General features: G+C 40.8%; 2 protein-coding genes across 2 annotated transcripts in view; one reads left to right on the forward strand and one right to left on the reverse strand.

Annotated features, from left to right (window-relative positions):
- WWOX (WW domain containing oxidoreductase) overlaps nt 1-11,539 on the forward strand; it is a 475,156-nt gene extending 463,617 nt beyond the window's left edge. The window contains exon 9 of the mRNA XM_054641000.2: nt 10,451-11,539. Within this exon, the coding sequence (XP_054496975.2) occupies nt 10,451-10,639 (189 nt within the window). The 3' untranslated portion in view covers nt 10,640-11,539. The remainder of the gene's footprint in view (nt 1-10,450) is intronic.
- MAF (MAF bZIP transcription factor) overlaps nt 732-14,450 on the reverse strand; it is a 194,210-nt gene continuing 180,491 nt past the window's right edge. Inside the window, exon 3 of the mRNA XM_077185192.1 lies at nt 732-11,765. The gene's annotated coding sequence lies outside the window, so the exon portion shown is untranslated. The remainder of the gene's footprint in view (nt 11,766-14,450) is intronic.

A 14,450-nucleotide genomic window follows, 5' to 3' on the forward strand; every position in this document is an offset into this window, starting at 1 on the left:
CTAAATTGAAATCTTGTCTCCAAATCTGTATGCAGGAGGTGACTTGATTTAGAAGCTTTAGGTAATTTCTTTTTTGTTCACACTCCTTCAGTTGAAAGGCTTCCACAAACAGTGTTACAGCACAGAAGGGAGGAGATGGAGGAATTTATCAAGCTATTTATCAAATTATTTTCACAGTCTGTCAAAGTCATAAGCATGCTGGAAAAGAAACATAAAGAGCGTGTTGGAACAGAGGAGCCACGTCTGAGTGAGCAGCAGGACTGCAGCACAACCAGAGCCATGGGGACTGCTCTTGGCTGTGGCTGCTTCTGCCCTCAAACCCGGCCCTGGCACTTGTGGTGTTAAACCCGGGCTTGACAGATTATGGAGTGAGAAAATGGAATGGAAAACATCAAAACTGGCCCAGTGGAACGTGCCCCTGCCCGTGGCAGGGCGTTGGAACTGGAGGATCTTTAGGGTCCCTTCCAAAACAAACCGTTCTACAGTTCTGTGGCTCTGTGATCATTCAGCAGAGGGAGAGGTCAGAGACAAGGGGATAGACATCCCCTCTCTGAGTCTCTGAATCTAAATGGTGCCCATCCTGGGGCAGTGAATCATATCCTGAGACGGGACCCCACGCTTTGGAGAAAACAGCCTTGGAATGTGCATCCTTGGTGGTGGGTCCTGGGAGACAGCACTGGCAAAGCAGAGGGAAAAATAAACAAAAAACCAACTGAGAGTGAAGGAACCAGTCTAGTAAGAAATCTTTAATTTCTAATGAGCTTTAAAGGATTTGAGAGAGTTGATTTTTTTTTTTAAACAAACCAGTTCAAGTACATGCCTTCAGATTATAAAAGTACCTGAAATTGCCTAGAATATCAGCATGCATAGCTTGTTAATATTTACATATATTTACATGGGAAAACAAGAGAAAGATCTACAGTTATTTACAGTCTACATAGGAGAAGAGAAAGGCAGCATAATTGTATTTCCTAAAATACAGTAGTTGAATAGTCAGCACATGCATATTAAGATATATTTGCATGATAGAACGCAAATGTTTTAAGACGTACCTTTTAAACTCCCTGTGCTAAGGTATAGCATAATAAAGGTAATTTTTTTTTTTTGTGTTTTGTTTCTAGTCTATTTGCATCAAGTGCTTTAAAATGTTCACTAACACAGCGGCGGCATTATTTACCCTGGCAATTAAAGCAACAGTACACACGATAATTTCCTACTAACTAGCAACAAGCTGCTGGTGAATGAAATATCTATTGTTTCTCATTACCCATCGACCAACATACAGGGATCTCTCCTTGTAAAGGCAGTGCCTAAGCTATCACCATTAATTATAGAAGTAATATAAATGAGACTCTACAGTATGTACTAAATGAAATATTAACAAGACCAGTGTCTTTGAGCCTGAAAGATGCACTAACAGGGCACACTTTACAGCAGGCTAGCTATGAAAATCACACATACATAATACAGGAGTGCCTGGCTTACAGCTCTAAGCCTAGACTTTAGAGGCCTGTTTGCTAGATCTGTATTATTGCAAAATACATTCCTTTAATTAGTTTCTGGAAGACAGAGTTGGTAGTTACTTTCTTACCATGAGACTTTCCCATCATAACACCCTGTGGTTTCTCAATGCATTGTGTTATTGAACTGTGTGTGTCTGTGTGTGGATGTGCATATGTGTGAGTGTGTATCAACAGATGAAAAAGTCTTTATCTTTAAAACCTAAACAAACAGCTCATTAAATATCTGTCCCAAAAGGTCACTTCCTTAAAAAGCATTGCGTTGTGTGACTTTTTTTTTCACTCATATCTGAAATAAATTCAGTCTAAAAAATTATCTGTGCAATGAAGGAAGAAGCCAGATATCAGCATTGTGATGATATTCTTTCAATAATGCATATGAAAAAGTCTAAATTTGGACTTCTAATAGTATTAAAAAGCTATATAAATATATACAGCATATACAGTACTGTATGTATACACACATTTATATAAAGTATATATATAATTAAAGTACAGCAAAACCATAAAACATTTCAATTCAGCATAAGTTAATAACAGAAGTAATTTCAATGAACTCTCATCTGTGTATGCCCAAACACCAGCCAGACCAGTTCTGATGATTTAGTTGCAGCAGTGTGTATCTAATCTCTCTTTTTTGGCAGGATATGTTTAGTGTCAACAACCTGTTTGCTCAACTCTTTAAATTGCCCTTGCCCAGAAGAATCCACCTTTTGCTGGCAGGTTGTGTGTCTCAGGAGGATTTCCAATCCTCCATGGGATTTCCAGTTTGACTGTGGCCAAGGATTTGTGGTGTAATTTGTGTTTGTGATCGTGTTTGTGTAAATGTGCATCACAGAAGGTGGGCTGAGATGTTCAGGTGGGAGCAGCCCCCAGCAGGGCTGGGATGCCCAGGGACTGTCCCTGAGGTGCTCTTTTATTCTCACTCCACTGGCCAGTGCTGGCACACAGGGCAGGGGGCAAGCAATGGACTGCAGCATCATTTCTTCAACCTGATCTCACCCTTACCCTGTTACTCTCTGAAATGAAAATTGATAATTTTCCTCAGAGATTTTTCCCAGATCTAGAAATGAGCAGAAGAATGCTGCACTGCTCCACTGCTCCATACCAGCCTGTGAGAGGAAAAGATCAGAGACATTTGCATGCAGCGTTCAAAGCTGCCATTTCAGTGGAGCAATGATGTCTTAAAAGTGTAAATCAGGTGTGAACGGGGGTTCAGCGGGCAGGAGAAGGAATTGCAGCACTGATGTGCCTGGAAATGTGCTGTTGATAAAGAGGCCTGAGGAGTGCTGCTGCTCCTGCCCTGAAATGCTGGTGGAGCAAGGTAAAGCCACAGGCTTCATTATAGTTTTTAGAGCTTAAGGTGGCTCTCTGTCAGCCTTGAAACATCTTTCAGAAGCTGATTGTGGACTTCAATAAGATTCTGGAAAAGAAATACAGCGCTGCCTGTGGGAACCAGCTCCCTTCCAGGTGCTGCAGCGAAAGCATTTAAGCAGCACAGTCTGGTGTTGTCTTAACCATTGTGTGGTTTTAGCTGAGATATCCCTGAGGGGCTGGCAGATACAAGGCCAGACCTATGGGAAATATGTGCCCCACTCAAAGACAGCTGTGGAGCACGTGGGATATCTTGAGGCAGCTCAGATGTCTCAAGATCCGTGTTAGGCAACTGAATCCCACCCCTGGTATGCCATGATGGCTCTGCCTAGCATATGCAAAGGGTGGGAGAGATGAATGCATGGATTTCAGGGACTGTTTCCCTCTAAAGCATCCATTTTTTTAATAACTCACTGTTGTTTTGGCTAGGAAGAGTTTTACCAAGTTGTCTGTGAGCTGGGCAAAAAAACTTGGATGAGAGAGGGAAGACACTGGAACAGGACCCGGAGTAGCAGACAGCTTCACAGGTTAAAGAATTAACTTTATACAATAGAGAAAAATAGGCATGATTTTAAAAGATAATTACATTTTTGTCAGCTACTTTGCTAACCTTGTTCTACATCTTCTACACATTTTAACAGTGGTTTATAATATAACACTTTATACTTACACAGTGCTTTTCCAAATTAAGTGTGAAAGCACTCCATAAATCTGAATGACTCCTCACAACACCCCTGTGAGGTGGGTAAACAAGAGTAATCTCCCCATTTTATAGCTGGGAGAAGTGAGGTACATGGAGTTGAAGTGACTTGTCCAAGCTCACTAGGGAAGGAAAAGTTGAAAAGAGGAAAACAGCCCAGTTCTCCCAACTTGATGTCCTATATTGTATTTTTTTTTTTCTCCCATGGAATGATTGCAGAAAATCTGTTTGATACCGGATGTTGGAGGTTGGAAGTTTTCAAGTGCTATCATTGCTGTAATTGAGAACATACTGGGGGTTGCATAACACAAACAACATGGTGCATTATCAAAATACATTTATTACAATGGACACGATTTCTTTTGCAAAGTTAAAACCCAGAATGTAAGTTAAATATAGCTGCATATACTGAATAGTTGAAATAATCACTAGGTCTTAATGCCTCAGCAGTTGAAAACAAATCCTCTTTCGTGAACTACTGCAATTTCCTTACTCAAAGAACACAGCACACTTATCTCCTATAATGTATGTAAAGAATACTGTAAATGTGTAAGGGTCTTAATGACACTAAGAAAAGTTACAGCTTGAAACCAACTATGCTCTGCAAGTAGAGAAGCTGATGGAGTTTTCAGTCTTTGTAGTTGGGAATTAGTTGAAAAAGGAATACATCAGAGGGAAAAAAGCAGACCTTATAGATTTTGGTTTATTCGTTGTGTTATCTTCTAAGAGATGCTTTGCTGGTTTAATTGTGGTGATGGGGGAAGGGGAGGTGGTTGAGAAGCTCTGGTTTAGATGTGGTTCAGTGAGAGCTTTGAAAAGACTGTAGATACAGTGTCAGTTCAGGTCACGTTTTCCTGCTGGCACTTGGGGTGGAAATAGGACCTGAAGTCAACTGAGCCCAGTTTGGAGTTTAGATCATATTTGGCAGCTCCAAAGTTTTATTTTTTGAGCTGCAGATATGATTTCAGTTTCACGCTCTCCCAAAATAGCAAAGGAAGGTCTCAATTTCATATTTCCTTGCTGAAAAAGCAATCAAGGATTCCTGTTTCCTTACAATTTCTAACCATTCTTAACACAATGGTTAAGACATTAATACACAGATATTCTGGGCGTTATTCACAAGGTAACTGTGCATCTGGGATTCTCTGAGTAAGAGGGCTGCAGCAGGAACTGAACAGTGCTCCTGTCATCTCACAGGCAAGACTAAAACTTGTTCACTGCGTTGTTGGAAAAGTGACTGTTCCTCACAGCTCTGTGCTGTCCCAGGTGGAAAAGGAGCAGAGGAGCTCCTGACATTGGGAAGTGGCTCCCTCAGCTACAGCTGGCCTCAGCCATAGGGGATATCACCAAACAGCTCAGAAGACTGCTCCTAAAAAACTCAGATACTGAGGAATCCTGGATGAGGACATGAGGATTTTAGACGTGCTAGTGTTTTTCAGAAGAGGCCATTTTGCTCCACGTTGTTCACTTGATAGGAAAAAGGAATAAGTGTAGTTTGAGAAAGCTCTGCACCACAATCCCAGCCTGGGGGTTGTAGCAATACCACAAGGAGACAAATCCATTGTGAGGGCAGTTTTCCCCCAGCTGCCCCCAGGCTGCACAAACCCCACTGTGCCCACTCCGAGCATCAGCATCAGGATGACAACAAGCAATGGAGCAGATCCTCAGCCACTGCTCCAAGGTGTGGAGCCTCTGAGAAGGCAGCAAACCTGTGCTAATTCCCACCAGGAGGAGGTGAGGCTCGAGGAATGTAAAACTGCAGCTGTCACTTTAAGGTTTGGTTTGGATAGTGTGGTTGTGGAAGCAGATTCTGTGTAATTTTGTTGGTAATTCCAAGGAGATTTTATATTTTACATCAAATTAGGAAAATGGCCACTGCTGAAGCCAGCTGGTGAGGAGGTTTTCCCTCTAACAGAAGGAACTCTTCAGGGTGCTTATCAGAGGCACAGAGAAGGTATGGGACACCCCATTGGTTTCATATCTGGAATACGTTCATACTGCCTTGGTTGCTAGGTTAGGTCAGTGGTTGGACTTGGTGATTTTCCCCAACCTTAATGACTCTCTGATTCTACCTGACACTGCTGTGTAATGAGTTATTTGGCTGTAAATGGTGTGCTCACAGTGCTTTTGTGTAGGTCTGATATTTTACTGTTAGGGATGTGTTGGCTTTGTCTAATAGTCCTGACATGAATAACAGGAACAGCCTGAAGAGTTTTAAGGACTTGCCTTTTTATTTCACTTGAGCTGCTTGCTTTGAATCTGGCCCTTGTCACAAATACTCTCCTCTCATGTCATTTTGAATTCACCTCTTTCCACTGGCCATCTTTTAAAATGCTCTGTGCTGAACTTAACCTCAGGCTACCAAGATAACTGGCCTTTATCCTTAATTTTTCATAAGAAAATAAACCCCTCCTTTCCAAGTAAGCTGATCCCATCTCCCTGGCAGACAATGCTGAGTGCTGTGTGCTCTTAACAGAGTTTAGAGTGGGTCCTATTCATTCATAGTTGATAAATATACAGATAAGTTATGGCTTTGTTTCTATTATTTATGTGCTTGGAATGTAAACTTGCTTCAGAACAAAAGTCTAATTTTAGAAAATAAACATGCATTTGAAGGTAGACAAATCTAAAAACTAAACATTAACTGTGTAATATGTTTTCTTATCAGGAACATAAATGGCATCTCAGACTACTAACAGATGCATTACATATATTAATGAGGGTTTTACCATGTTCTGTATCTCAAGAACCCCTTTTCTTTTACTGTTAAGTTATTCAATATTAATTTGCATTCAGTGCCATCAGTTAAAAATTGGCTGCTTGCAGTTATGAAATAAATGCCTATGAACTAGTAGCTACTTGGGATTTTCAATTCAACAAAGGATTTTAGACGGATGGATAATTTAGATCTTTGAGCCTCAACTATAAATAAACAGCAACTGCTGTATAAATCCCACCCTGCTGCAGAGGAAGATTGTATTACAAAACTGACAAATGATTTGCGGAAGAGAATGATGAACCCTTATTACTGAGACACTCTTCAACTTAATCCAAAACAAGATTCCCGGGTAATTTTACGTGCACTGGGAAGATTGATAGCGTGGTGCTTGCCCAGCAGCTTTCACATGTTTGACTGGATCGGAAATGGCACTGAGGCATGATTAAAGATTCAGTTGGGCTTCTCACAAATTCTTTATCCTGTGTATTCATTATTGCAACCTGCTGCCTTTGTTGCAGGTTAAAGAAGGCTGACCCCAGCTCTGGTGATTAGCACCCTGTACAACTGATGGACCTATGGAAAAAAATGTTTAGGTTGCCCGACGCTTTTAGCATTGTTTATCAGCTGAAATTGTTGGGAGGGGGGGGCCTTAATCACAATGGATCAGGGAGAGTCTGTGACAACTGACAAGCTCATTGTTTAAGACATTTTTTAACGAAGTTGTTAACATTAATTCTTTTATATAGTACTCTAATCTTCTTCAAATTATGTTCTGACATGGCACAAACCGCTTGGCATTGAAAGTCATTCAACAGTGATTAAAGTGCTCTTTTTATTGGTTTAAGAATGTTTCATCTTGTATCAGCAGTATGGAATTGTTTACTAATTAGATTCCCTAACATCCTCTGCTGTTGTATGCTGATGATATGTGAACAGGAAAGCTGATGAGCAAAAAATTAAAACTTGTTACTAGACTGTCATAAGACCCAGCATATAAAGATGTCATTCAAAGGACTGTGTTCATAAGGGATAAACAATATTTGCCGAGGAACAGAGCAGTTTCTGGCTAGCAGTGCAGGCAGTTTGCACTTATCTGCAGCTCTGGCTCTTCACAGAGGTTTGTGGGATCGTAGATGCAAAGGAGGGATTTATGCCTTGGGAACCTTCCCATTCAGCATGGCATATCTGAGGCTTCTACACATCCCACTTTGGGGAGGAGGTTGGGCTGGACCCCTCTTGATACTCCTTCCAACCCAAAACGGGATTTGATTCCTGTGACTCTGATGCTCACTCCTCTCTGTCCTTGGACAAGTCACTTGGGCAGATCCTCAAGTGTCTGAATGCAACCAGCTCACAAAGGGAATTAGATACTTAAGTGGCTCTGAGAATTTGAGATTTCCCTTCTGTTACACAGTTTTGCTGTCTGAAGCATCCTCCCAGGCTTGATGAGTTCATGTTTGTCCATAATTGTGAGATACTAAATCTTTACCCTCTGTCAACGAAGGGATAAATACGACTGCATTTCTCTTAAGTAATAAGAAATGTACTTTTCTTTCAATGATAGAACCATTGAATTTTCTTCTTCCAAAACAGCCAACATGATTGAAACATTTAGAAAGAAGTAAGGATACACAAAGCCAAAAAGCAAATGGCACGTTGCTTACATCCAGTTCTCAGCAAAACACTGGAGGCATCGCAAGATAAAGTGCTTTGGGCTTCCAGCCACATAATCTTTTATCACTTAAAGTAAATATCCTATGCTCACACAGGGAAAACTATTCTCTTCTTCTGGAGTCTAGCTTGTGTCAATGCTCAAGGTACAAAGCACTGCTCTTGTGCTCTGGGCTGTTTTTCTGCCTGCAGAGAATTTTGTTTAAACATCGTCAAATTCGACTCGTTTGAAAAGATAAATTATTGTTTGGGTTGGATTTTAAACTGGCTCTGATAAACTTCCATTTTATGAATTAGCTGAATTCTATTAGAGATAGCCTGAGTTTAGTTTGGCTGGATGGATGCTTTTCAGCAATGGCTTGAGGGCTCTCACTCTGCCTTGAGCAATTCAGTTTAATTTTACCTTTCTAATGAAAGTCCAGTTGAATTGCTTGCAAAAAACTAATAATACTCTTTAGGGGCTTTGAGACATTCTAAACAGCTGAATACAGTGATCATACCTGTACTGTGGAGCTTTATAGGATAGTTGAAATGAGCATAGAAATTTTATTGTTCTCTATTAATATTATTTTTAGTAGAACTCTCTTCCATTTCTGCTACCAACCACCTTTAAGATATTTTTTCTTTTTTTAAAAAAGATACTGGCTTAATAAGAGGATTACTATGTATTATACTAACTTTAAAAATATTTTGGTCTGTTGATAAATATATGCCTTTCAAAATACTTAATACAGACAGTTCTGATTTACCTTGTGATGGGAGATCATTTCTAAGTTGTGGAGTCATCATTATCAGTTTAATCCCATCTGCTGAGGAAAATGCATGTCTTGCAAACAAATATGCACTTCTTTGTTGCTGCAAAGTTGAGTTGCCTCAAATAAGGAGAACTGGGACTTTTTAAACTGCTTCCTGTCCTTGAAGGATGAGAATGCAAAGTAGAGGTCTTCTGCAGGTTGACCCCCCCTAGCAGCACCCTAAGTTTCCTTGGCTGTGACAATGAAAGGCCAAAAAACAAAGGAGTGGAGGAAAATCACAAGAGATTGAAGCCTATTTTCTTATCCCATTAAATTATCTTAATGTGGCAACAACTAATTTCTCTTCATTTACTTTTTCAATTGCACTTGGCAGCCTCTTTATTCTGATTCCTATCAGCTCATAATTTGTTACCACAGAAAGGACTAAGATGTACATAAATAATCATAAGATGCCAGATAAACTCTATCGGTTTTAAATTAGTGTTGTGTTTTGCTAATGTGCTCTCACCTATTATTTTTAATTATAGTTTACAAAGCAAAATAGCTTCTTGCCCTCTCCCCAGCTGTTCTGGCACTATGCTTTTAGTCTGTGCCAGGGAATAGCCCATCACCCATGCCAGGGTGCTTGCCCCAACCCTGTGGCCTCCATCTGTAGGTTTTTGTTGGGACAATTCATAGAAACCCATTCTTCCTCTTTGAACATAAGTTCATTTGGTATTTAAATTTAAAATAATAAAACCAAAAAACAAAAAGGCAAAGGGAAAGGAAAAGGAAAAAAAAAGAGAAAGCAAGAGAAATTTAAAAATCCCTTCTAATTCACAAAAGCCTCTAATCTATCCACTCCATTTCTTAAAGCATTATAAGACATGAGAAATGTTACAGAACAAAACTCCACTGGAAAGCCTCGTGTCTCTGCAGAACCAGCCCTGTCTGTGCCTGCAGCAGTCAAATGCTCTCACACAGCAGCAGTGACAACTGCCTTGGACTGTTGATCCAAGATCCACGGGCAGGTTTGGCACCAATCCCGACTGCACTTTACATGATAGGTCTTAATTGGAGTGCCCAGGTTAATTTTGCACAAGAGGTTTAAAAAACCCAAACAAACCAAATCCATCTATCAGGCTGCGGGTCAGGGTGCCTGGGCATATGGTCAATGATTTCTGTGATGCAAAGGGAAGTTTTGAGGTGCATATGGTCAATGATTTCTGTGATGCAAAGGGAAGGTTTGAGGTGCATATGGTCAGTGATTTCTGTGATGCAAAGGGAAGTTTTGAGGTGCATATGGTCAATGATTTTTGTGATGCAAAGGGAAGTTTTGAGGCGCTGCTTTTAAACCTGGCTCAGCTGTTCTGGTGTCAAACACCACCTGGGCAGGCCCTGCCACCAATCCAGGTGTTTACCAAAAAGGGGCAAAACACCTGAGCTTGGGTCTGTGGTTCAGGATTCTCTTTTTCTTCTGCTCTTAGAGGGAAGGAAAAGAAAGGAGTCCTGATTGAAGTGGTTTGTAAAGAAGTGCCTTTAGCAGGGCTGCAGCCTTGTCACCGGGCAGGTCACCCCGCCAGCCACGCTGCTTGCACGAGATGCAGCTCCAAAGGGCTGTGCTTGAAATCACAACGATAATAATAAACTATAAAATATCTATGTATTTATATAGTTTTGCTTATTTCCTCTCTCTTAATTTAATTTTTTTTTGTTGTTGTTATTATTGCAGCAACAAGGAGCTGCCACGACGGTGTACTGCGCCACGGCGGCGGAGCTGGAGGGGCTGGGCGGGATGTACTTCAACAACTGCTGCCGCTGCCTGCCCTCGCAGCAGGCCCAGGACAACGCCACAGCCACTGCCCTCTGGGAGCTGAGCCACAGGCTGATCCAAGAACGAGCTGGCAGCCAGGCCAAATAGCAGGCAGCTCCTGGAAGGATCAAAACACACGAGTGTGTGCACGCTCGGAAACTGCCAGCACTGGAACCTGTCCAATCTTATCATCTAGAGGGTTTCCATGTACCTCAGATACAGATTAACCGGTGTTAAATGAAATAATAGCAGTCACAACATAGTGAAAAATGTTAAGTACTAATGGGAGGTGGGGAATACTGTGGGTTAAAGGGACAATGCGGCTTCCTGGGGCTTAGTTAGTCTCGGTTCTCTTTCTTTTGATTATAGCCTGTTCAAAGTGTAACCCAAGGAAGCATCTTCTGTCTTATTTTAGAAAAGCAATTCTGCAGATAATTTCTGTTGTTTTGATTAATGGGTAGGTATGTGGCCCAATATGGGATTTCCTCCTTATTTTGATAATTATTGTCTGTTAGGCTTTAGGTATTGATTGGGAGATGGTAGTTGTGTTGATTCTTTTTCCCTACAAGGATTTTATTGGGTGTGGCAAATCAAAAGATTATTGAGGAAAGAAATCTGTTCAGCCCTTGACTGTTGGCTGCAAGTACATCTGGGCTGTCTAGAACACGAAGGTGCAGGAAGACATCTGAACAGTAATGGTAAAGTCACAGCTAATTAAATATTTCTGGTTTGGTTTTTTTGTTTTTCTTAAAAGATTACAATAAAAGATATGTTGTAAACCATTCCCTAAGTACTGTCGAGTTAGCAAAGATGATGATGTTTCCTTAAGAACACACAGAGTGTAATCAGGGGTTTAAATGGTATTTCCATCAATTTCTCGGTTCACAGTTTTAAGGAGTTTTATTTCCTTGAAAGTTCACAGTTTCTCAGTTCTCCTGATACTGTATCCCATTCCAAATCTGTCTTTTCTTTCCATTTAAATTCAATAAAACAACATGCTTGCTTGAATATTGTCACCTGAAGAGAAAGTTTGTCTCATTTCTGCAAATGTCTTAGTTCCACTTTTTTTTAGAAAAGAAAACTTGAGGAAAAATAAAGAGCTTCTTGTTGATGCCAAGAAAACGTTGTTTTTTTTCCTGTTTCTTTCTGAGTTCATTTTTTGTATTTTGTGCTTTGTAGCTGTCTTCATGCCAGAAGGTTGTTCTAAGCCATCCTCAGTCCAGCATCACATTTTCTGTAGACAGAATATAAACAAATAAATAGAAGGACACATTGTTAATAGAAGTTTATTTGATCCCCTTTTTATTTCTGCTTTATTGGTAACAATCTGCCTTCCATGCTTTTTCTTTTCTGCAATCACAGTACATTGGATTAATTGTTGAACAGAGTTAAAGTCAAGGCTTCTACCCCAGTGCAGCCTCAGCTGCTCCTTCCTTACCTGATGCCACAGTCTTTCCTAAGGCAGCAGTAAAGAATATATGGCCTTTTTTTATCCCTGCTGTGCCACCTCTGTAGCAACAGCTTCAGGAGATGACAAATCCTGCCCACTCATCCTCCTCGACTCCCTGCAGCCCCTTCCCCAAGGGCAGCACATCCTGCTTTGAAACATTTGGTGGAATAAAGAAATAAAAGGGGCTATTCCAGAAAGAACAGCACCTCTTTTCAGCCTTTTGCAGAGTTAAAAAAACAAAAAAAAAGTCCTTCTTGTCTCCTAGAAGTTTTCTCCAGGCTGTGCTACACAGACCAGATGCTGGTGTAGTGCAGTGTCTGAAAATTCATGGCCTGGGTTGAAGGCTTTGCCAGCTGAGGCAATGGTTACAGCCAAATTCCTTGTATTGTCTGGAGTTTAACTGGGGAGAAAAAGTGATTAACTCCTGTCACCTGTGCAACAGCCCTCACACACACATTATTTTTCCCTTTCAGAGCCAGACAGAATTACTGTGGTATGACACAGGCAGTGTAGGACTGCAGAGCTTTGCACTGGAGCTTGGCATTGCTGGGTTCAGAAGAGGCACTAATTAAGTGATGCTGGGAGCTCTGCACTCCCCTGAAGGCCTGGGCCTTCTGCTCCATTTAGGCAAACATTAATAACCTATAATGAACCCCCTGTCATTCCTTATTGCTGAAATATTGTTCTCTTCTATGAGAATTCAGTACTCAGGGATGTTGCCTGCCTTCCTTCAAAGAATATCTGTGTGCTTTTCCTCTGCACCCCACTCTCTATTTTAGTGTTACAAGGTAAGAGACTTTTAATGTTAGCATAGTTTTAGTTTTGCACTAGTATGAGGCAAGCTAACCCCTAACTTCACTGAGTTGTTTGGGTTTCTCTGATTTTTATTTCTGGTTATTATGTATTGACACCAGTGTATTGCCCTGTCTAGAATTTCACTGTCATAATTTTCTCCAACGCAGACAAAATTACTTGCTCCCTGTTTCTTTTTTTTATTTCACTCTGTCATTCTCTGTTTCTCTTTTTTCGTCTCCTTCATTTTTTTCTCTCTCCATTTCCTTTCTTCCATTCTCTGTTCTCCTCTTTGTCTCTCACTCTCCTGTGTTAAGATAGCCAGTATAAAAAACGGCTTTTTCAAAATGAAAAAAAAAATCCCACCAAGCTGTAGGGCCCTCGCTTCTATTAGAAACACTTGTGAAAATAATTTCTCTTGCAATCTCAGTTTGGTTTCAGCACAGGAGGGATGTGCAGGGAACATTAAAAAAGGAAAAGCAATTGAAAAGAAACAGACTCCAACCCCTCCATTTTAATATCCTAGATGTGCCTAAGTCATTGGCTTTCAAATATATTTTGGTGTAAAATTTGGCACATTTACAGCTGGTCAGATTTATTTATTTGACTGGCTTACATTTTTCTGGTTGATTTACCTGAGGCAATATCTGTGTGAATTACTCCACAATGCATTGACTCCAGTGTTCATTAAAGGTAGTTAAGTGATCCTGTGTCTAATATTAAAGCAAACCCCATTAACCTTAACTAGTATCATATCAGCAAAACAAAAAGAACTGAATAAAGCAAAATAGATCGGGTATTTATAGTTCTTGGAAAAGATCCAGCAAATTCACATCAAGCTCCTAATAGTCCTAATAAGCACTTGCTAGTTATCCCCATGAAGAGGGAGGAGGCTGGGTTAGGGCTGTGTGTGATGCAGGCTCAGGCCCTGCAGGGATTTGGGAAGGGGAGGCGATGCCGGAGCCTTTCCCACCCACATCTGCAGGGCGTGGTCTGACCCTTTCCCCCCTGCTTTCCTTCCAAAGTCAACATTTCCCATTTTAATGGTGGGTTTTTTGACCCTATATTGGTGTCCTGTGTCTTAAAGTCCATGCAGGTGAGCAATCAAACTCCCTTGCTGGGATTGAAGAGCCAGAAGCTTTTTAGGGAGTGGAGGTGACTTTTCAGTCCGGGTCAGCTTCCACTGCTGTCCATTGTTCTGCCCAGACAGGCACTGACTGCTGGGACCTCTGCTTGCCAAATCAGGTAGAGGTGAACCAGCAGAAACCCATGCCAAATCTTGACTTCTTTTATTTTTCCTTCCTGCTTTTTCTTTTGACATCTGGGAGACAAATCCCAGATATTCTCAGACCAGGTAAGGCTTTTTATTAGAGGAGTCTTTCCAGCAACCCTGCAATAATTTGAGTTATATCAAGGTTGAATAACTCCTTGTCAGGTGTTAAGCTCATGACCTTTCAAGCCAAACACACTTATACTAACCAGTTTACCATTGGAATGATCAATATCTTGTAAGTGAGAAAGTCTAGACAGATCTTATTTTGTCCTTTGGTATCACTTGTGGCTTTGGAATTGATCATTATATGTGGCTGGGGAAAAAATGCCTATACATTTCATGCTCTGTATTTATCTTGACAAGGTTCTCTAGGATTATATTTTCATAATCTGAATGGCAGTGGA

The sequence above is a fragment of the Agelaius phoeniceus genome, chromosome 12 (assembly GCF_051311805.1).
Source record: "Agelaius phoeniceus isolate bAgePho1 chromosome 12, bAgePho1.hap1, whole genome shotgun sequence".
NCBI lineage: Eukaryota > Metazoa > Chordata > Aves > Passeriformes > Icteridae > Agelaius > Agelaius phoeniceus.